The sequence below is a fragment of the Ovis canadensis genome, chromosome 12, assembly GCF_042477335.2.
Source record: "Ovis canadensis isolate MfBH-ARS-UI-01 breed Bighorn chromosome 12, ARS-UI_OviCan_v2, whole genome shotgun sequence".
Classification (NCBI taxonomy): domain Eukaryota; kingdom Metazoa; phylum Chordata; class Mammalia; order Artiodactyla; family Bovidae; genus Ovis; species Ovis canadensis.
The window spans coordinates 36,561,210-36,585,606 of NC_091256.1; the positions used below are offsets into that span (position 1 = coordinate 36,561,210).

The window sequence follows — 24,397 nt, forward strand, 5'->3', positions numbered from 1 at the left end:
AATGGGGGATCACCAGCATACAGACTGAATGCAAGGCTAGGAAACTGAATGAGATCAAGAGAGTTCAGATAACAATAACACCTAAAGACTGGAGTTCTCAAGGACTCCCACGTCAGAAGGCCAAGGAGACGAAGAGCAATCAGAAAAGGAAACCGAGGAAAGGCCAGTGCGGTAGGCTGGGAGTGCAGAGTCCTGGGAGCCAGACGAAGAATTCTGTTTGCTTCTTCATCACATAGAAGGGAATGACCTGGCATGCTTAATATTGGTAACAATCAAGTTAGACGAGTACTGAAAATCAGCCACTGGATTCAGCAAAGTGGGTACCACTATTGACCCTGACAAGGCAATTTGGTAGAAATAATGATTTGTGGGGGAGTCTAACTGAAGAGGGTTTGGAACGAATAGATATATAAACTCTTCCCAGGAGTTTTGCTGAAAGGCAGAGTGGAGAAATGAGTACAGCTTATAGAAGTAGAAGGCAAGAGATGATATTAAGTGGGAGAGAGAATGACATGTTTTGATGAAGATGGGAACCATCCTATAGAAAGGGGATCATAAGGACATGGGGAAAGATGGAAGAATTACTTAAATGAATGAATACATATTTGGGAATCTGAGAATTCAGAGTTAAAGTATTTTTTCATCTCCTTAAAATGATAATAGAAAAATGAAGTATGAAGAAAAAATGTCTTGATACAAACTCAATTTGAGATCTTGGAAAAGCTGTTCTGGGTGGAGTTCAAGAGGCAGAAACTCCCAGGATTCTGTGCTATCTTCCAGGGGACTCACACTTCACTTACCTCGGGTGCACCCTGCCTTTTGTTGCTATCTGTATCTTCCAAAACCTGCAGGTAACTGTGCATGTATTCTGCAGCTCGCTGCCACTGATGCTTCAGCAGAGCTTCTTGGATAAAACTTAAACAAGCGCTTGTTGTCTGAGCAAAATCCTTCTCCTGTTTTCCTCCAGAGGCTATAAAGGTTAAAGAGGAAAGTCTTGAGCCAGTGACCTCAAATCAACAATTTAAGAATCTTACTTCTGATAAGCACAGTTTTAACAAGTAGGTATTACTTAACCCAACCCATGCCTAACACCAAAACTAGCTTCACTTGAAACCAACTCTTCCACATCATTTTAACTAGCTGTGGCATATGAAAAAAAAAAAAATTCTATTTAAGAGATGTCTAATTTGATGTTCTTGGGCTACCAAGGTCACCAGTTCCTTCAAATCTGATTCAACTATCCTTTCACCCTTGCACTAAACAGTCTGCAAAGAATATCTCAAGGAGGGCCCCCAGTGCAAAATACCAAGTGAAAATCATCAGGGTCATCCTAGGAAAGCACTGTCTTTTTTCCTACCTATGTTCTGAAAACACCAAGAGGTGCACTTTTATTTTTCAAGGACCGAGTTCCCAGTAACTCAAAGCTAGTAAATGCATATGAAATTATAAAATTTTGACATTAGTATTTGTATCTCTAAAATACTGACAATCCTCATGTTAAGAATACTAGGGTTAGGACTTTTCTGGCAGTCCAGTGGTTAAGACCTCACACTTCCAATGCAGGGGGCATGGGTTCAATCCCTGATCAGGCAACTAAGATCCCATGTGCCTCAGCCAAAAAACTGTTTAAAAATAAAAAAAAAAAGATTTGGGCTTAGTTACAACCTTATCTGTGACAACAAGCTGCATATTGCCACGTCTTCCTCCCTTCGCACACCACTAAATACTCCTATGGGCCAGCAGTTTTCCAGTTGGGGTGCCCTCACCCCTGGGAATGTGCTTAGTCACTCAGATGTATCTGACTCTTTGTGACCCCATGGGCAGTGGCCCACCAGGCTCCTCTGTTCATGGGGATTCTCCAGGAAAGAATACTGGAGTGGGTTGCCATGCCCTTCTCCAGGGGAGCTTCCCAATCCAGGTCTCCCACACTGCAGAGGATTCTTTACTGTCTGGGCCACCAGGGAAGACCCCACCCCTGGGAATACACAGAGATTAATAAGTATCATGCAAAAATAGCTTTACAGCAATCAACTTGCACATCTTCAACTTTCTCACATACTCTTTCCTAAAACTGATCTTCTAGAAAGCTGTGCATATAGACAAGGCTTCATCATCAAAATAATTCTGGTATTACCTTAAGGTGAAAATACAAGTGTTTAGTGTTGAAAAAATGAATGATTCTAACATCCATTTGCAAGTCAGGTGATTTCTAGTTCTTTGCTTATCAAAAGTGTAGAAGAATCTAATAATTTTTTAGAACACTGTGTAATTTTTTCACAAGTAAGTGAGGAGGAGTCACTGATACACTGCTAAAATTAAATGCCATCCACTGCCAACTACTTACTAAAGTGAGTAAAGTTTCTCAGAATTTCTACAAATTAAAACAAAATACAGGGGCTTCCCTGGTGGCTCAGTGGTAAAGAATCTGCCTGCCAACGCAGGAAACATGGGTTTGACCCCTGGTCCGGGAAGATCCCACAGTCTGTGGAGCAACTAAGCTGTGAACCACAATTTTTGAGCCTGTGGTCTAGAGCCCAGGAGTCACAAGAGAAGCCACCCGCAACAAGAAGTCTGCTGACCCCAACAAGAGAAAAGCCTACGAAGCAATGAAAACCCAGCACTGCCAAAAGTAAATTAAGGAAACAAAATTATTTAAAATATACACAATAGAATTAAAGTTAAATCTTTTCTCATTCTAGAAATACATAATATTCACCCACAGATATAAGAATTGGAAAAAAGTGATATCCTTATCCATTTTATTGAGATAAATAACCAATAAAAATTTACATTTAACACTTAAAATTTAACAAAAAAAGTAATACATTATTTTAATCAGCTGTGTAAAAAATTAATTATAATAATGTCCAATCCAGAAGAAATTTTAATAGTTAAAAACTTTACAGGATATTAGCAAAAATTAAATGTGGATGCATACTTTATGGAAGAATAAAGGAACAATATAAAATTTCCATCTATTAAACACTTTTTCACAAACACAAAATGGATGATAAAAGATATCACATTCCTAAACTGTTTAGACTCTACCAATTATTTAAATTTATGGCCACTCTACACAGCATGTGGGATCCTAGTTCTCCACCAAGGATTGAACCTGCATCCCTGAAGCAGAAGCATGGAGTCTTAACCACTGGACCCAGGAAGTCTCACCAAATATGTTTAAGTCATATAATAATTTCATTTGAAAGTGCCAAAATATGCTGAAAATCATGCCTTTTGGAACTACCAAACTTATGATGCAATTTTTAGATGGCACATTAAAATGGTGCAAGATAGTACCTAATTTTTTAGGGGGAAAAAAAAAGTAGACTATTTCTTTTGACTAGTGCTTCTCCAACTTTTTAAATGTATATACAAATCACCCAGGGATCCAGATGTAGTCCTAATACCACCAGAGAGCTTATTAGAAATCCAGAATACTATGCCCTGCCCACCTCTCTGAATTAGAAGCTACATTTAACAGGATCTATGGCCAAGTTCCTAGGATATCAGTAGCAACATCAGGCAGCTAAGCCAAGAAACTGACAAAATACCTCTTCCTAAAAACCTCATTTATTCACCTAAAGGAAAACTGATCTCAGGCCAAACTCCCTTCTGTTAAACCTCTTAAGTTTTCACAGCTCAGACTGCAAATCGAATTTAGACGAGGATACAAAAATCCTTGGGCAATGCCCCTCCTATCCTACACCTGAGCCTAATTATCTCAGGAATAGCTCAAAGAATAGCATTCTTTGTAAGCAAAACATAATGTTATTTGTCGCTGATGAACTTGAAGAATAACTGTCAAGGAAAATATATTTGATGGAATAAGATACAGTAAAGAACTAGTGTCACCAACCTAATTTCTAATTCCCTTGAGAGAACCTAGACACTCATCAGCCTGTCAACAAGTATTTTTTGAGCACTGCCATGGTCAAGCACTAGTCTAGGTACTCACCATAGAGCTTTACTCCAAATTGGTGCCCACCTTCAAATTTTATTCTGGGGGACAGACCCTTCAAAACACCCAAAGAAATTTAAAAGAATAAAAAGTAAATAATTGTTAGGCAACTAGGTTTTCCTATTGTGGTTAATTACCAATAAAACATCAATATTATCTGCAACTATATTCTCATTGCAGACAGAAAGTATTAATATTTGGGGTTTAACAGGCTATCCATAAAACATGAAACATTTTAAAGTATGTAAATTCTGGTCTTAAACCTACTTGTTTATGGACTGACTCAAGCTCTCTATGGAACACTGTTGACAGACACATGCCCAGGTATGAGGTAACTAGCAGAAACCAGATTAGTATTAATAGCTCCCTACAAGGGGCAGGAAACACCCTCTCTGAAGTTCCCTTCATTGAAACCTGACTCAAAGCATGTATATTAATCCAGTAAAAATAAAATGAGGAAAGAAGCAATAAATTATTACATTTTCAACACTCACTATGCACAAGGCTGTATGCTAGGCACTTTTCCCTTTTTTTAAATATATGTATCTCAAAGCAGGTTTTGAGATCAGATAGGCCTGGGTTTGACTCCTGATACCAGCATTTAGAATTTTAACGTCTTTGAAATTAAGTTCCCTCATCTGTAAAATGTCTGGTACATATATTTACTGAGATAATTAAATAGATAATATTCAGGTTAAAAAATAAAGAAATAAGAGCTAAATTCTAGGAGCCAGGGACTCACAGTCAAGGGGAAAGAAAGCTGGGCTAAGAAAGATATATTTGTGAGCAATTAGAAAAGTGCTAGTTCATGACAACATACAGATAACTGATTTTTTTAAAATATATTCTGATAAGGAATTATCCCATAGAACAACTTGTTTATTTCTACATTAGAGGAACAAAGAAAAAATAGTCTTTTCTTGAAATCTACTATAGATCAATTCTATTAGGGCTTATTTCAATGCAATTCAACAGAAATTTCTGATATGTATTCCTCCATAGCAGAGATCTTATCTTCAACAAATCTGTCCCCAGTATTAAGCCAATCCAGGGATACAGTAAAATGCTCAGTAAGAGTTACTGGAAGAAAAAAAAAAAGTGTATCTACCACAATACAGACTGTAATTAATTCAAAGAATTCTAAGAGAAAAAAAGAATCTATTTTTTTCATGTTTCTTTTTTATTAACTGCCTTAAAAAAAATCCTCATATATTCTTATCTTGAAAATTAAACCAGCTTGGGTATCCAATTTTGTATCCATATTGAATCTTATCATCTACTTGCACTAAAGCTGAAATGGTTATATGTTATTTTACTTACCTATGGATTCTATATGTTTCTGGAGCCAAGGGAAACACATTCCTGAACCAGAGCGCACACACGGTTCCCCCTGTTCATCCTCTGTCGTGGGTCTTTTCAATTCTTCACTGAAATCACTCATATCTATTCCAGAATGAAAATATCAGTTACTTTCTGTACATCTTAATCCACAGGTTTCTGAGTTATACAGAAAGACAGACACTTTTATCTAATAAATACCAATGATCAACAAAATTAACTGCACCTGGTAGTTCCTTTCAAGAAATTAATTATGTCAGCAGCAGCCAAAATGAATGGCCCATTTAAAAACTATTGACTACTTCAAATACAACTATATTTCAAGAAGATATAAGAATAGATAAGATACTCTTTAATTTACAAAAGAGAAACTAATCCAGAGGAAGAAACATATAAATGATGTATGAGGTAAAGGTGAGTGCTCAGTCGTGTCCAACTCTTTGGGACCCCTAGGGGTACAGCCTGCCAGGCTCCTCTGTCCATGGGATTTTCCAGGCAAGAATACTAGAGTGGGTTGCCATTTCCTACTCCAGGACATCCTCTTGACTCAGGGATCAAACCTGCACCTCTTTCATTTCCTGCAATGGCAAGGCAAAGTCTTTACCGCTGAGCCACCGGGGAAGCACAAATGATGTATAATAAGATAATATGAGAAATACAATAACAACAGTAGTAATTATCATTCTCATTGAGTCCTCTCTATACACCAAGCCTACAAAGTATCTAATTTAATCCTTACAGAAATCTGGAGGTGAGTACTGTTATGTTCTTCCATTTGCATGCTGAAACAACTGAAGGGCTCAGTGAAACTATGTAACCTGGACCAATGTCACAAAAAAGTGAGGACAATATTCTGGGAACTAGAATGTGTTCCCAAACACAACTGACATGAACAGAGTTTGGGGTGTTCGTGGAAGAGGGAGGAGGAAAGCAGATGGCAGGAAAAGAATCTACAAAAACAGCTTTGTGCCAAGCTGAGTTTAGACTCAATCCTCAAGATGCTCAGAACTCCTCTCCCTCCTTCCACATATCCAATTTAGGTCCTGCTGGTACTACCTGCTAGTACTTCTCCCATCTTCGCCAAGCTCCGCAAACCTACACCACTCCCCCAGCTCGGGACTCCTTCAAACTGTGTCTGGATTACTGCATTAGCTTTCCAACTAGTAATCTTGCCTCAAATTTGGCTTCTCCACATCACCAACCGAACAAATCTTTCAAAATCAGATTAAAAGCATGTGTTTGAAATAACATGAGTTTTGAACCCGACTCACACATTATTTTAGAGTCCTTCCAGAAGAAGCTCTCCCAACCCAAATTCTAAAGCCATTTAGGCATCGTGTAGTTGTCACGGTAACCAAAGCAGCTCCACCCCTTCAGCCTTGCCCGCGGAACCCGTTAGAGAGTAAAAGAGAAAATATAAGAACCCTGGGGAAGCCTAAGATAGGCCTTCCTCTTCCACGTGAACGCAGGCAATAAGAGAAGGACGACAACCGTGGGACTTACCTGTCTGAAGCAAGAATTTTTCTGTGATACCAACCTCAGTCTCCTGACTCCGGACCAGCGGGAGGAAACCCTCACACAATGCGAAACAAGCAAGTTTCGAGAACAAACTTGCAAAACGGGACTCCTGCGCTTTGGAGACGCGCAGACGCAGCCCCGCCCCTAACTCTCGATTGGGCAGTGGAGGAGCCTTGACCCCGGAAATGACCCGGAAGTGGCGGTGGATTGCCGCCTTCCCATTGCAGCTTAGTTTGTCTCAGCGGGAAAAGTGAGAGACTTTAATTGCAAAAGAAGATTAATGCACGGGGAGGCCGGCTGGATAAGGGTAACAGTCAAAAAAAGTAGAACGTCACTTTATCCGAGTAGTTCCCCGTACGACGACCTATCAGATACTGCTGGGCTTGCGGGTGCGCGCAGCCAGCCTTGGAGGCGTGGCTCGTGGCCCTGACAAGATAAATCTGCATAGCCTTTTAATCGGAGAAGGCAATGCAACCCACTCCAGTACTCTTGCCTGGAAAATGCCATGGACGGAGGAGCCTGGTGGGCTGCAGTCCATGGGGTCGCTAGGAGTCGGACACGACTGAGCGACTTCACTTTCACTTTTCACTTTCATGCATTGGAGAAGGAAATGGCAACCCACTCCAGTGTTCTTGCCAGGAGAATCCCAGGGACGGGGGAGCCTGGTTGGCTGCCGTCTCTGGGATCGCAGAGTCGGACACGACTGAAGCGACTTATCAGCAGCAGCCTTTTAATTGCGTCCTTGAAATTGTTTTCTTTTATTTAAGATTTAGCTTTGAATTGAAATGACTGACTGCTTCCCCCAAATTTAGGGGAGAATATCTTTTCCTCTCAGCGAGGGTGGTTCTGTGCACCCGTCTGGAGTCACTTTTCATGACGAGTGTTAATGAACTTACTAAGAAATAAGTGTTGAAAGTAAGTTTCTAATATAAAGATTTGGTTTGGCTACATTTCTTCCCTTGCTTTGAGGTGTAATTTCACCCAAACCAATCTAAAGTGGGTTTTACCTGGCTAGAAATTCATGCTTCCACAAAAATGGGGAAGCAATTTTTGACAACTTAAAGTTACCAGTCAACTCAAAGCAACAGTAGATAAAAGAGAGAAAGTTAATAATTGATATCTTTGTTTTTTCTCTGACAGACTACCAGATTATTTCCATTATTAGCTACACAAGTTGAAGAAACATATTTGCTGAAAATAAGTCAATAATGAGAGACAGAACGAATCAGGAGCTATTCTATCTGTGTCAGTTTTCTGTGGGAAAGTAGGAGAGAGATGGAAGTTTCCACAAAACCAGCTGGCTGGTGAGCACTTCCTCTAAGCGCTGGAAACATCAGGGCACGCAAAAGGGATCAAATCAGCTGGAAAACATGCAACAAAACTGCATGATTTAGAGGACTTGACATGGAATCTTAGTTCTCTGACCAAGAATTGAACCTGGGTCATGGCAGTAAAAGCGCCACGTCCTAACCACTGGACCACCAGTGAATTCCCATTTAATTATTATCCAAATAATTTTACCTACTGCCTGTCAGCCTACATTTACCTAAGTTTTAGTTGAGAAATATGTTCTTTTGTTAAGAATAAAGGGGAAAATTCCTTTACAATATTCCCAATAATTTAAATATATCTATAATTTGACTCCCAATACAAAGGGAAAAAAATTCAGTTTTAAATTCAGGATAAGATAGTACAAAAGAGGAAACAAATGTGGGAGTGTGGAAGCAGAACAATATAAGACCCCTCTCAGAGAAGGGTAATACAAATTCAGACGTGTAATATATCTACTAAGGTAGTATTAGCTTCAATGATATATATATAGGGCTTCCCAGGTGGCTCTGTGATTAAAAAACCCGCTTGCAATGCAGGAGCCTTGGAAGAGACATGGATTTGATCCCACGGTCAGGAAGATCCCCTGGAGAAGAAAGTGGCAACACACTCCAGTATTCTTGCCTGGGAAATCCCATGGACAGAGGAGCTGGTAGGCTATAGCCCATGGGGTCTCAATAGAGGTGGATACAACTTTGCAACTAAACAACAACATTTTTTTTTCTTAGATTGATATTATAAATTTTTTATTTTATGGCTAAGAGAAACATATATGTGTTTTTGTTAGATTGATATTATAATTTTTTTATTTTACAGCTAAGAGAAACTATGAAATACAGAATTTTCACAACCACAGGTGCTTTATTAACTGGTCAGATTTTAGAAAAAGTTACAAGCAATGCTTCTCGACTGAGACGTTAGTACCATTTTTACCAAGAGGAATTTGGAAATTACTGTGTATGATCTGTAACAAGTCTGCTGTGGTTGTATGTTTCATCAAGACCATATTTTCTCCCTCTCAGTTCTCAGTGTCTCCTTCCAGGAGGCACTTTTGACCTCACAAGCATAATTTGGAAGGAGTTATAACCCTCCATGCTATCTTTTAGTAACAAAGGAGCAGTTTCCAGGGTCCTCCTTCCATGGGATTCTCCAGGCAAGAGTACTGGAGTGGGTTGCCATTTCCTTCTCCAGGGGATTGAACCCGGGTCTCCCACATTCCAGGCAGACACTTTAACCTCTGAGCCACCAGGAAAGCCTACTGGGTAGGTACTATCAAAAAGTGTCCCCTCTGTGACAAAGTCATTGATTTGCTGAAACTCTTCCCTGGTGGCTCAGACAGTAAAGCATCTGCCTACAATGTGGGAAACCCAGGTTCGATCCCTGGGTCAGGAATATCCTCTGGAGAAGGAAATGGCAACCCACTCTAGTACTCTTGCCTGGAAAATCCCATGGACGGAGAGCATGGTAGGCCACAGTCCGTGGGGTCACAGAGTCAAACACAACTGAGCGACTTCACTTTCTTGTATCATCAACCATCCCTATTGGCTGGAAGAGCCTGAGATTCTGCTGTTTATTTAAACAACATAAATGGACAACATTATAATATATTATCCCATTTATTCGTGTAGAAACATTATGAGGTTTTACCATGAGCCACAATGTTGTAGACAAGAACTCTTAAGACAAAAAAGTTAGCACCTTGCCTAGGGTCATACAGTTAAATTTCTGATACCTATTTTAATGCTTTTGACTCCATTCTCTGTGTCTGCTAATTGTCCCAGTAAGGGAAGTAATCCCTATCTGAAAACTGTAAATAGATAAAGCCAAACAGTCTACACTGTGGAAATTGTGTTGTACAGGCCTCACCCTGGTATTTGTTCAAAGCACCAAATATTTGACTTCTATGAAAATAGTGCCAAAGTAAATTAGGCAGACCCGGAAACAGGAACTTCTATATAAGCCTATATTCTCCTGGCAATTTCATGTGTTTGAGTTTCTTTCTTTGTTCAGTAGAAATGGTAATAATATTTGTCAGGACTAGACAAATAGTACATGCTGATAGAAGACCTTGCCTTGTATATGACTCACTCCCAGGAGAATATACCCTTTGACAGGACTTCGACGTGGCTTTTTAATTGTAGGAAAATAATTTAACTCTACTGGCTGTTCCCATTGCAAATCTTCAATTCTCTCTGGCTTTCAAACAGGATACTGCTTAAATTCCATTTCAGTTATATGATCCATTTGCTTAGAGTCTGATAGCTGTCTGCTTTTGACTCTAAATCTAAATTATGGTGCTTGATTAATAATCTTTTATAACCTGATTTACTCTCACCACCTGGATTATCTCCCACTACTCTTGTTTTAAGATTTTTTATTGAAGTATAGCTGATTTACAATGCTGTGTTAGTTCAGATGTACAGCAAAATGATTCAGTAATACGTATACATATATCCACTCTTCTTTAGATTCTTTTCTCACATAGACCATTACAGAGTATTGAGTGGAGTTTCCTGTGCTCTACAGTATGTCCTTATTAGTTACCTATTTTATGTATAGAGGTGTGTATATGTCAATGCCACTACTTTTTAATAGGATCATTTCAATCCAGTAGTTTAGGTCTCATCACTGTCCTCTTTTCTCCTATGCTTCTTTGTGCCCACGTCTACCCTCCCTGCTCTATCACCAAGCAACCACTGTCATAGGTTAGTCTGAATTGCCTAGAATTTTATATAAATGCAGTTTTACAATGTGTATTATTTTTTTGCATCAGGGTTATTTCACTCAGAATCTCCTTGTTGTTGCTAGTATCTGTAGTTCCTGATTATTGCTAGGCAATATTCCAAACTTTCACGTCTATTTACCTGTGAAAGGACAGCTGGGTTTTTGTTTGTTTTTGTTTTCACTGTTACCAGTAAAGCCACCGTGAACATTTGTGAACAAGTCTTGGTGTGGATGTATATGTTTATTTCTCTTGAGTGAATACCCAGAAGTGGAAAGACTGCATTTGTACGATAGGCATAATTTTTAAAGAAACTTCCAAACTGTTTTCCAAAAGGATTGAATCATTTTAAATTAGAACCAGCAATGCAATGAGAGATCCAATTATCCTCATCCTTGGCAGCATTTATTATGATCAATCTTTTTAATTTTAGCCATCTAGTGGATATGCAGTAATATCTCATTATGGTTTTAATTTGCACTTCCCCAATGACTCATGAGACTCTTCCCTGGTGGCTCAGACGGTAAAGTGTCCGCCTACAACGCGAGAAACCCAGGTTCGATCTCTGGGTCGGGAATATCCTCTGGAGAAGGAAATGGCAACCCACTCCAGTACTCTTGCCTGGAAAATCCCATGGACTGAGAGCGTGGTAGGCTACCATCCATGGGGTCACAAAGAGTCAGACACAACTGAGCGACTTCACTTTAATGACTAATAGGGCTTCCCAGGTGGTGTAGTTGGTAAGGAATCGGCCCACCAGTACAGGAGCTGCAGGTTCGATCTTGGGGTCGGGAAGACAGCCTGGAGAAGGAAATGACAACCTCTTCCAGTATTCTTGCCTGGAAAATTCCATGGACACAGGAGCCTGCAGGCTTAGACACAACTGAAACTGGCTACTGAGCACAATGACTGATGATACTGAGTATCTTTTCTTGTCCATATTTGCTACATTTGTGTCTTGTTTAGTAAGGTATCTGTTCAAATCTTTGACCCACTTTTTTCAAATGGGTTGTTTTTATTGTTACTAATGTTATAATATTTATATATTCTAGATACAAGTTCTCTGTTGAATACATGATACATGCTTTGCAAATACTTTCTCCCAGTCTGTGGTTTACCTTTCCATTTTTAATAACAGAGAATGTATTAACAGAAATGAGAGCAAATGTTTTTATTTTTCTAAAGCCCATATTAATTTATTTATTTTAGAGTTTATGGGTTTTGTGTGTATTTTTTCAGTCTTAGTAAACCCAAGGTCGCAAACATTTTCTCCTATAGTCTCTTCAAGAAGTTGTTCCTACATTTAGGTCAGTGATCTATTTCCAGTCAGTTTTTGTATATGGTATGTAGTAAGTGTTGAGGTTGATTGTTTTTTTTTTGACCAATGGCTATTCAATTGTTCCAGCACCATTTATTGTAAAGATTAACATTTTTCCACTGAACTGCCTTGCCATGTTTGTTGAAAATCAATTGCCTCTGTATGTGTGGGTTTATTTCTAGAATATTCTGTCCTGTGGACCTATGTGGTCTGCTTATAGGATCATCGAAAAAGCAAGAAAGTTCCAGAAAAACATCTATTTCTGCTTTATTGACTATGCCAAAGCCTTTGATTGTGTGGATTACAATCAACTGTGGAAAATTCTGAAAGAGATAGGAATAACAGACCACCTGACCTGCCTCTTGAGAAACCTGTATGCAGGTCAGGAAGCAACAGTTAGAACTGGACATGGAACAACAGACTGGTTCCAAACAGGAAAAGGAGTGTGTCAAGGCTGTATATTATCACCCTGCTTATTTAACTTATATGCAGAGTACATCATGAGAAACGCTGGGCTGGAAGAAACACAAGCTGGAATCAAGATTGCCGGGAGAAATATCAATAACCTCAGATATGCAGATGACACCACCCTTATGGCAGGAAGTGAAGAAGCACTAAAGAGTCTCTTGATGAAAGTGAAAGAGGAGAGTGAAAAAGTTGGCTTAGAGCTCAACATTCAGAAAACTAAGATCATGTCATCCGGTCTCATCACTTCATGGGAAGTAGATGGGGAAACAGTGGCTGACTTTATCTTTCTGGACTCCAAAATCACTGCAGATGGTGATTGCAGCCATGAAATTAAAACACGCTTACTCCTTGGAAGGAAAGTTATGACCAACCTAGACAGCATATTGAAAAGCAGAGACATTACTTTGTCGACAAAGGTCCATCTAGTCAAGGCTATGGTTTTTCCAGTGGTCATGTGTGGATGTGAGAGTTGGACTATAAAGAAAGCTGAGCACCGAAGAACTGATGCTTTTGAACTGTGGTGTTGGAGAAGACTCTTGAGAGTCCCTTGGACTGCAAGGAGATTCAACCAGTCCATCCTAAAGGAGACCAGTCCTGGGTGTTCATTGGAAGGACTGATGTTGAAGCTAAAACTCCAATACTTTGGCCAGCTGATGCGAAGAGCTGACTCATTTGAAAAGACCCTGATGTTGGGAAAGATTGAAGGCAGGAGGAGAAGGGGACAACAGAGGATGAGACGGTTAGATGGCATCACCGACTCAATGGACATGAATTTGGGTAAACACCAGGAGTTGGTCATGGACAGGGAGGCCTGGCATGCTGCGGTTCTTGGGATCGCAAAGAGTTGGACACAACTGAATGACTGCTGAACTGAGCTATACCAGTATCATATTATTATAATTAATGTAACTACAGTAAGTCTTTTAAAAGGTGGTGTAACTTCTCAGCTTTTTCTTTTGCAAGGTTAGTCTATGTCCTTTGTGTACTTGCATGCTAAGTCACTTCAGTTGTGTCTGACTCTTTGCAACCCTATGAACTATAGCCTGCCATGCTCCTCTGTCCATGGGATTCTTCAGGCAAGATTACTGGAGTGGGTTGCCATGCCCTCCTCCAAGGCATCTTTCTGACCCTGGGATCTAACTCTCATGTCCTGTGTCTCCTGCATTTGCAGGCAGGTTCTTTACCACTAGTACCACCCAGGAAGCCCATATCCTTTGCATTTCCACATAAATCTTAAAATTAGCTCATTGATTTCTACAAAGAAACCTGCTGGGATTTTGATTAGAATTTCATTAAATTCATAGATCAATTTAAGTAAAGTGGAATTATTAAAATATTAAGTCTTACAGTCCATGAATATGGTTTAACTCTTGTTTATTAAATTTAATTTTCCTCAATAGTAATTTATACTCTTTAATATTCACTTCTTTCACATCTTTTGTCAGATTTACCCCAATATATTTTATTTTAGGGCACTATTGTAAAAAGTATTATACTTTTAATTTCACATTCTGATTGTTTATTGCTGGCATATAGCAGCACAATTAATTTTTGCATATTGTTCTTATTTTCAGAAACTTTGCAAACTTCTTAATTCTAGTAGCTTTTTGTGGATTTCTTAGGATAGTCTAGAAATTTGTCTGCAAATTTAACTTCATCCTTTCTGAATTTTAGGCCTTTTATGTTCTGCTTGCCTTTTCCTCTGCTTCAATACAATGTGGACTAGATATGGTAAGATCCGACCTCCTTGACTTTTTCCTGATCTTTAAAGGAAAGTGTTCAGTCTTTGATCAATAAAACTGACACTAGCATAGGTTTCTTTTGTACAAGCCCCCTATCAAATTGAGAGAGTTTCCTCTTACAGGCATTCCTGGTTTTATTGCACTTTTCAGTATTGCTTTGCTATATACTGTCTGTTTTACAAATTTAAGTTTTGTGGCAGCGCTTTGTGGAGCAAATCTATCAGCTCCATTTTTCTGACAGCCTTTGCTCACTTCATGTCTCTGTCACATTTTGGTAATTCTTTTTTTTTTTTTTTTTTTTATTTTTTTTTTCATTTTGGTAATTCTTACAGTACTTCAGACTTTTTCATTATTATATTGTTATGATGATTTGTGATCAATAATCTTTGCTATTATTATGATGACTCATTGGAGGCTCATAAGATGGTTATCTTTTTTAATCAATAAAGCCTTTTTAAAGTAATACACATTTTTTAGACAAGATGCTATTGCACACTCAATAGACTACAATGTAGTATAAACATAACTTGTAGATACACTGGAAAACCAATAAAACTTGTATATGTGTGACTTGCTTCTTTGTGATATTTGCTTATTGCCATTGTCTGGAACCAAACCCACAATATCTCTAAGGAACACCAGTATTTCCAGGGTGCTAAGAATTTTTATCAAGAGTGGATATAAGATTTCATCAAATATTTTTTATAGCTATTGAGATGATCATATTGCTTGTTTTGATATTAATATGATAAATTACTTAGAATGGGTTTGAACATATTTCACTCTCTTCTGTTTCCTGGAGAAGTTTGTAGTATACAGTTGATATTACTTTTTCCTTTAATTTTTGGTGGAAGTCACTAGTGAAGCTATATAGGTGTGGAGTTTTCTTTGTGGGAAAGTACTTTTCCTCCTGTGTGCGCTCAGTCACTTCAGTTGTGTCTGACTGTGACCCCATGGACTGCAGCCCTCCAGGCTCCTCTGCCCATGGCAGTCTCCGGGCAAGAATACCAATTAATTTATCCAATAAATAAATACAGGGTTGTTCAGATTATCTTTTTTTAAGTGCACTTTGGCACTCTGTGTTTTCCAAAGACTTCATGCATTTTATCACAGTTTTATCATTTATTGGCATAAAGTTGATAATATTCCCTTGATAGTCTTTTAATGTCTGTAGCATGTGCAGTTATATCTTCTGTATCATTTCTGATAGTGGCATTTGGGATCATTTCTTTATTTTTTCAGATCAATCTGACTAGAAGTTTGTAAGTTTTCTTGGAATTCTCAGAGTCAGCTTTTGTTTCATTGATTTTCTCTATTTTCTTTTTGCTATTTTATTGATTTCTGGTTTTATCTTTATTAGTTCCTTCCTTATGCTTGCTGCTGCTGCTGCTGCTAAGTCACTTCAGTCGTGTCCGACTCTGTGCGACCCCACAGACGGCAGCCCACCAGGCTCCTCCGTCCCTGGGATTTACTTGGGCTTCAATTTGTTCTTTTTCAAGTTTCTTAAGGTAGAGGGTGAAGTTATGGATATGAGACCTTTCTGGTTTTCTAACACAAATATTTAAGGATATAAGTTTCCCTCTAAGCAGTATTTTAGTAACATTTCACCAATTTTGATATGTTGTGGTTTCAATTTCGTTCACTGTGAAATACTTTCTAATTTTCTATTAGATTTTTTTCTTTGACTCATGGGTTATTTAAAAGCTTGTTATTTTCTTTTTTAAAGTTTGTTATTTAGATTCCAGAATTTGGAGACCTTTTGTTATTGATTTCTATACTTTAATTTCTATATTTTGATACTTCAGTTCCGTGTGATCAACAAACATATTTTGTATGTTTCAAATTCCTTAAAGTGTATTGTTCCTTGGCCCACAAAATCATGGTAAAAATTCCACAAACACTTGAAGAAGAAATGTATATTCTGCTGTTTTGGGGTAGTGTTTTAGCCCCCATAGATAGGTATCAGTCAGGTCAACTAAACTGATGGTATTGTTTAAGTTTTCTATATCTTTATTGACTTTCTGTCTAATTATTCTGTCTGTCATTGAGGGAGAGAGGACCTCTGAAATCTCCAAAAATAATTATAGATTTGTGCACTTCTCCTATAAATTCTGATTTTGCTTTATATATTTTGAAGTTTTCTTATTAAGGTAAGCTATTAAAATTATATCCTCGTGATGACTTAGCTTCTTTAAAATTATTAAACAACTTCCTTTACACCTGGTAATACTCTCTGCGGTGAAATCTGGTTTCTCTGATAATGTGGCTACTCCAGCTTCCTTTAGATTAGTGTTAGCTTGATTCATCTTTTTTTTTTTCACATTGAACCTATTTGTGCCCTCTGCTTAAAGTGTGTTTTCTTATAAGAAGCATATAGTTGAGTCTTGCTTTTTTAAAAGTAAATCTGAAAATCTGTATTTTTTGATAGGCATGTTTAGACTATTTATATTTAATGTGATTATTGATGATTAGATTTAAATCTATGGTCTTGCTATTTGCATTCTGCCTCATCTGTTCTTCTCCTTTTCTCGTTTTTCTATCTCCCATTAGATTAATTGAGAATCTGTCATCTCTTTTGTTGGCTTACTTATACCTCTTTGTCGTTTTGTTGCTATTATTATTATTGTTATACAGTTTATAAGTGTTTAGTCGCTCAGTCATGTCCAACTCTTTGTGACCCCATGGATTATAGCTCACCAGTCTCCTCTGTCCGTGGGGATTCTCCAGGCAAGAATTCTGGAGTGGGTTGCCGTGCCCTCCTCCAGGGGATCTTCCCGACCCAGGGATCGAACCCAGGTCTCCTGTGTTGCAGGTGGATTCTTTACCATTTGAGTCACCGGGGAAGCCCCAGAATACTGGTATAGGTAGCCTTTCTTTCTCCAGGGGATCTTCACAACCTAGGAATCGAACTGGTATCTCCTGCATTGCATGTGGATTCTTGCTGAGCTACCAGGGAAGCCACTGTTGTTATAAAGTTCATAATATTCATCTTTAACTTATTATGGTATATCTCCATGTTATAGTTTATCACTTAGCTTATTGTTTTAGGTCTTTACAACAGTATACTTCCATTTTACCTCTCTTGCTCTCATCCATTTTATCTGTATATATGTATAAACATTACACTATAGCATTACTATTTTTACTTCAAATGGTTAATTACCTTTTAAAGAGATTTTTTGAACTAAGAAAAAATATTTTATATTTTATTTCTTTTAAACAAATATATTTTACATTTGGCCACATATATACATTTCTTATAGGGGGCTTCCCTGGTGGCTCAGGAGTAAAGAATCTGCCTGTAGTGCAAGAGATACAGGAGATGCGAGTTTGATCCCTGGGTCAGCATTATCCCCTGGAGGAGGAAATGGCAAAACACTCCAGTATCCTTGCCAGGATAAATTCCATGGACAGAGGAGCTTGGCAGGCTATAGTCCATGGGATCGCAGAGTCAAACATTACTGAGCATGCAAACATATATTTCTTGTATCCTTAATTTTTTGTGCAGATTCAGGTTTTCATCTAGGGGCTTCCCTTATAGCTCAGTTGGTAAAGAATCTGTCTGTAATGCAGGAGACCTGGGTTCAACCCCTGGGTTGGGAAGATCCTCCTGAGAAGGAAATGGCAACCCATTCCAGTATTCTTGCCTGGAGAATCCCATAGACCGAGGAGCCTGGAGGGTTATAGTCCATGGGGTCACAAGTGTTGGACACCACTTAGCATCTGAACTACCACAGATTTTCATCTAACATTTTCTTTCTGCTGAAAGATTTCAACATTTCTTGCAGTGTAGATATGGTATTGATGAATTCTTTTAGCGTTTGTGTGTCTGAAAATATATTTCACCAACTTTTCGCTTTGTTTTGTTTTACATATTTAGAAATTTGCTTTTTGGCATAGGAATCATATTGTTTTGTAATAATGTCATTGACATATAAATCATGTAAGTGTACACTCACCCATTTGAAGTGAGCAATTCAATCATTTTTAGTAAAATCACAGAGTTGTGCATGACCATAATCAATTTTAGAACATTATCATCACCCCCAAAATGAAATCCCCCTTCCTCAACTCCCCCATCTCTGCCAGCCCTAGGCAACCAGTAATCTACTTTCTGTCCCTATAGATTTGTGTGTTCTGGACTTTTCATGTAAATATAACCATACAATATGTGGTCTTTTGTGGCTAGATCTTTATCACCTAACATAATGTTTTCAAGTGTCATTTCTGTTGTGGTATGTATCAGTACTTTATTTTCTCCATTTTTTTATTTTTGTCAATGTATAAAATATACATTTTATTTACTAATTCATTAGTATATGCATTTTATTTACTAATTCATTAGTTTTGTGAATGTTTGAGTTGTTTCCATTTTTGGCAATTATGAATAATGATGCTATGAATATTTGTGTACAAGATTTTGTATAGATACATGTTTTCATTACTCTTGGTTATACACCTAAAATTATAATTTCTGGGTTAATTGGCAACTCTATGTTTAAACTCTGGAGGAACTAAGATACTGTGTTCCAAAGGGGCTGTACCATTTTACATTTCTACTAGCAATGCGTGAGAGTTCTAGTTTGTCTACATCCTTGCCAACACCTGTTATTATCTGTCTCTTTTATTAGTCATCTTATTGGATATGAAGTGATATAGTAGTTTTGATTACCATTTTCCTAATGGCTAGCCATGGTAAGCATCTTTCCATCTAGTTATTGACCACTGTATATTTACTTCGGAGAAATATCTATTCAAATTATTTACCCATTTTTAACTAGGTATTTATCTTTTTATTATTAAACTTAGTGTTCCCTATATATTCTAGATCTAAGTCCCTCATCAGATACATGAATGGCAAATATTTTCTACCCCTCTGTGTGGCTGTATTTTCATTGTTTTGATTAGATCCTTTGAAGGACAGATGTTTTAAATTTGATGAAGTCCAATTTATCTATTTTTCATTTGTTGCTTATGCTTTTAGTGTCGTACCTAAGACATCATTGCCTACTCTAAGATTTCTCCTTATATATATTTTCAAAGATTTTTATACTTCTAGATCTTACATTTAGGACTATGATATTTTGAGTTAATTTTTGTATATGGCTTGCTGACAAAGGTCCGTATAGTCAAAGCTGTGGTTTTTCTGGTAGTCACGTACAGATATGAAAGTTGGACCATAAAGAGGGCTGAGCACCGAAGAACTGATGCTTTCGAATTGTGGTGCTGAAGAAAACTCTGGAGAGTCCCCTGGACAACATGGAGATCAAACCAGACAATCTTAAAGGAAATCAACTCTCTGAGTATTCATTGTAAGGACTGATGCTGAAGCTGAAGCTCCAATACCTTGACCGCCTGATGCAAACAACTGACTCAGTGGAAAAGACTCTGATGCTGGGCAAGATTGAGAGCAGGAGAAAGGGGCGACAGAGGATGAGTGGTTAGATGGCATCACTGACTCGGTGGACATGAGTTTGAGCAAACTCCAAGAGATAGTAAAGGACAGGGAAGCCTGGCATTCTACAGTTCACAGGGTCACAAAAAGTTGGAAACAACTTAGCAACTGAACAGCAACAACAACAAGGTAGGCTTCAGTTTCATTCATTTGCTTATATATATCCAGTTATCCCAGCACCATGTGTTGAAAAGACTTCAGCTCATCTTTGAAAAATACTTGATGTAAAAACTCCAGACTGTCATATTTTCCACCAGCACTTTAGATATATTGATCTTCCATTTCTGGATTGCATATCCCCAAGGAGAAATTTATCTTTGGGAGTAGGAAATGGCACCCCACTCCAGTACTCTTGCCTGGAAAATCCCATGGACAGAAGGAGCCTGGCAGGCTACAGTCTACGGGGTCGCCAAGAGTCGGACACAACTTAGCAACGAAATCACCGCCACCATGTACATAGTGTATCTGTTTTTTTCTCTTAATGATTATTTTTCATTACCACTGGTTTTAAGCAGTTTGATGTGCATTCATGTCATTTTACTCACGTTCCTTAAGTTTGGGTTTGTTGAGCGTCTTAGATCTGTGAGTTTTCATTGTATTTGGAATGCTTTCTTTCATTATTTCTTGAAACATGTTTTCTGTTTCCTGCCTCCTTCAAGGACTCCAGTTACACATGTATTCAGCTGACCCAAGTGCCTCCACTGATACTCTGTTCATTTCTTCCAGTCTCTTTTGTTTCATTTTGGAGAGTTCACTGATATTTTCTTCTGCAAAGTCTAGTATGCTGTCACTCCTTTCCAGTGTATTTTCTTGTCAGCCATTGATTTATTCACTTGTTTGATTTGGATCATTTTTATATAATCTGTTATGCTTTTCTGTATAATCTTGAAATATAACTGCATCAATATCCTTGTGTAATAATTGTATCATCTGTGTTATTTTGGAACATTCCTATCAATTGACTTTTCTTTCCCTTATGGGTTGTATTTTCCTACTTCTTTGCATGCTGTGTAATTTTTATTGTATTCCAGATATCGTGAATTTACCTTATTAAGTGCTACATATTTTTTTACTATTTTAAATAACGTTGAGCTCTGTTCTTTGAAATGCAGTTAATTTCCTTGGAAACAGTTTGATCTTTTTAAGATTTGTTTTCAAGCCTTGTTAGGTAGAATAAGAGTAGCTTTAGATCTTAGGCCGATTCTTCTCTATTGAGTAATCTACCTGATGCACTGAATCATAGGTTTTCCACTCTGGCTAGTGAAAATACAGACTATGGTCTATGCCAGTAATTGTTCTTCCTATCCTTTCTGGTGATTCTTCCCCGGCCTAAGGTAGTTCCTCACATGCAGTTCCTCACCATTAGTCAGTTGAAGACTTGAGAGGAACATTCTACAGATCTCTCGAGCTCTCTCTGCAAAATTCTCTTTTCTCCATGCCGTTCTCTTCTCTCCTGTACTTTTCTCTTAGGCCTTCCAGCTGTGTTTGCCTCCCCTAACTTTCAAATCTGTCTCTTCAGCTCAAGGAGATCACTTGAGTTTCCCCTTTTCTGGTTGTGGCCTGGAAACTTTATCTGGGGAGTAAGTTGGGATAATCATAGCACTCTCTTCATTTGTTCCCCTTGCTTTAGGGATCACTATCCTGTACTGTTTGTTGTCCAATGTCTAAAAATGATCATTTCATATAATTTTTGCTAGTTTTCTAGATATTTAACTGAAGCACAGAGGGAGGGAAATCTAGTCCCTGTTATTCCATCTAGGCTGGTAGCCATAAGTCTTTAAGAAAAGTTTTATCCCATTCACTCCACTCAGTGGTTTGTTTTATCATTGGGAATAGGCTGGATTATTTCTTATAACTTCCATGTTAGGTCTTCTGGATGTTCCTCCACTGTAAACCTCGCAGTGTTAGGCACCGTGAGAGGCTTACAGTGATAGATGATATTATGCTGTCTTCTGTTTGTTTCAGGTGTACTTGTCTAGTTTTCTCAGTCAGGATGCAAATTCTCTTTTAGGTCAGGGACCCTCCATACCTTATACTTTATGCCCAATCCCCACAAAACTGGACACATTCATTTATTTATTAAACGTCTATTTAATTGGCTCCACCGGCTCTTGGCTGCACCACTCGAGAGCTTTCCTTGCAGACCCTGGGGCCTATCTAGCTGTGGCATATTGGCTCTGAGGCACGCGGGCTCAGCAGCTGCAGTATACGGGCTCAGTTGTTCCGGGGTGTGTGGGATCTGAGTTCCCCAGCCAGATTCAAACTTGCATCACCAGACTGGCAGGGGGAGCCTTAACCAGTGGACTACCAGGGAAGTCAGCGCATTTATTTTTTGACTGCTACTCAGCCTTTACTTAGTGAAAATTCCATCTGAAGTGTTAAAAAAAATAATACACTTGGGATTAGAGTTTATGTCAAGCATCAGTGTTTAAATGCTATGAGTTAAAAATGAACGCTGATTCACCCACTATAGTTATATATATGCAGGCAGGAAGAACTACCACTCCCGCTCTCACTGTGGTCAGCAGAGAAATTTTTTTTTTTCCTGATTACCCACCAAGATTGTTAGTATCTCTTTAAGGTAATAATAATAGTAAAAGAAAAAAAAAGTAATGCAGACATCAAATCTATAGAAAATCTACAAAGTAAGCAGTCAGTTCTTCAGCAACTGAGCACTCTCACTCTTCATATAAAAGCACATGTGAAAATCAGTCAAAATAATTATTAATGAAGTAATATTTAATGAGGTCATTTTGAAATTTTGCTTTTCCCACCAATGAATTGTTATTAATACCACTCTAAATAGAAATCATAGAAGTTAAAATGACCTCTTTATCTGCTTTAATATTCTGGTAGGATACAGGAAGAGAGTACAGTATAATTTCATTCACTCCCTCCGCAACAAATACGTCCTCAATCAACAGTAAATATATTCCCAGTTTGTTTCTAGTGTTGAGGGTGCTGCTGAAGAGAAGACAGAAGATGGCGGGCTCTATATGGAAGCTCCATGTAGGTAAATAGTTATTTATGAGTGCCTCATATATTCCAGATATTTTCCTTGGGGCTTATGTTACACAGTGAACAAAACAGACAAATTCCTTTCTTCCATGAAGCTTATATTTGGGGTAGGGGGGCAGACAAATAGGTAAACAAATATAAAGCCGGTGGTAGCTGTTCTGAAGAAAAATAAAGCAGTAAGATGGATTAGATAATCATGCTAATAATAAGGAGGGAGCTCTTATTTACTTAGGCTGGTCAGGGAAGGCATCTCTAATGAGATATGCTATTGATACAAACCCTTGATGAAGTGAGGGAACTAGTTGGCCAGCAGACTATTCAGGGGAACTGTTCCAGGTTGAGGGGAAATTGCAAGTGCAGATGCTCCCATGTATGAGTGGGCTTGGTGTGTTTGAGTGAAACTAACAGAGCCAGGAGAAAGTGCTGGGAAGTGGGAGTAAAAGGGATGAGCAGGGTCAGATCAAAGAAGGCAGTGCAGACCATAATAAAGTCACTGTGTTGTACTTGGAAGTGGAAAGCCAGAGGAAGATTTTGAGCAGAGGAGAGACATGACCACATCTATATCATCAAATGATCGCTCTGACTGCTACTCAGACAATAGACTTTGGGAGAGCAGGGCAGAAGCAGGGAGAAGAGTAAGGAGGCTATTGCAGTCTTTAAGGTGAGAGATGACAGTGGCTTGGCCTGCAGTGTTAACATAGGAGGTGGTCAGATTCTGGGCATCTTTCAAATGCTTATGCTAAGTGAAAGAAGTCAGACAAAAAAAAAAAAAAACAACCCCATAATGTATCATCCCATTTATATCAAATTCTAGAAACGAAAAATCAATCTAGAGTAACACTGCCTGTCTGGAGACAGGCAGGAGAGGGGAGGGAGGGATGGCAAGTGAGCATGAGGACTCTTTTCAGGGGGATGGATATGTTTATTACCTTGATTGCAGTGGTGGTCTCAGGAGTGTATACATGTCAAAACTTATCCAGTTGTAGATTCTGTATGCATGTGTATGCTAAGTTGCAAACTTAGCATGTCAAACTCTTTGCAACCCCATGGACTATAGCTCACCAGGCTCCTCTGTCCATGGGATTCTCCAGGCAATAATACTGGAGTGGGTTGCCATGCCCTCTTCCAGGGGTTCTTCCTGACCCAGGGATTGAACCCGAGTCTCGTATGTCTCTTGCTTTGGCAGGCAGGTTCTTTACCACTAGGGCTACATGGCAAGCCCCAGTTGTACACTTTACATATGTGCAATTTACTGTATGTCAGTTATACCTCAAACAGGTTTCCCTGGTGGCTGAGATGGCAAAGAATCTGCCTGCAATGCAGGTGACTCAGGTTCTGTCCGTGGGTCAGCAAGATCTCCTGGAGAAGGGAATGGCAACCCACTCCAGTATTCTTGCCTAGAGAATTCCATGGACAGAGGAGCCTGGAAGGTTAGAGTCTGTGGGGTTGCAAAGAGTTGGACACAACTGAGTAAATCTCTGCCTGTCTGTCTATACCTCAATAAAGTAATTCAAATAAAGGGTGCCCA

The 24,397-nt window shown here is 38.6% G+C and overlaps 1 protein-coding gene, 1 long non-coding RNA gene and 1 other non-coding gene across 5 annotated transcripts in view; 1 reads left to right on the forward strand and 2 right to left on the reverse strand.

Annotated features, from left to right (window-relative positions):
* The window catches only part of TAF1A (TATA-box binding protein associated factor, RNA polymerase I subunit A), a 30,871-nt gene extending 23,897 nt beyond the window's left edge, over positions 1–6,974 (reverse strand). Inside the window, exons 1-3 of one of the 3 annotated variants that reach the window (XM_069544633.1) lie at positions 6,837–6,974; positions 5,282–5,404; positions 801–970 (exon numbers count right to left, since the gene is read on the reverse strand). In XM_069544633.1, coding sequence (XP_069400734.1) covers positions 801–970; positions 5,282–5,402 — 291 coding nt within the window. In that variant the 5' untranslated portion in view covers positions 5,403–5,404; positions 6,837–6,974. Of the gene's footprint in view, positions 1–800; positions 971–5,281; positions 5,405–6,802 lie in introns of all 3 variants that reach the window. The other 2 variants (XM_069544632.1, XM_070289233.1) reach the window with 2 other exon arrangements.
* Positions 6,975–7,006: 32 nt separating this feature from the next.
* Positions 7,007–20,772, forward strand: LOC138416374 (uncharacterized). Its single transcript, XR_011247649.1, has 4 exons — positions 7,007–7,124; positions 7,958–8,121; positions 8,686–8,798; positions 19,550–20,772. It is a non-coding gene; the product is annotated as an uncharacterized lncRNA (long non-coding RNA).
* TRNAK-UUU (transfer RNA lysine (anticodon UUU)) lies at positions 8,234–8,305 on the reverse strand. Its single transcript has one exon. It is a non-coding gene; the product is annotated as a tRNA-Lys (tRNA).
* Positions 20,773–24,397: the final 3,625 nt, after the last annotated feature.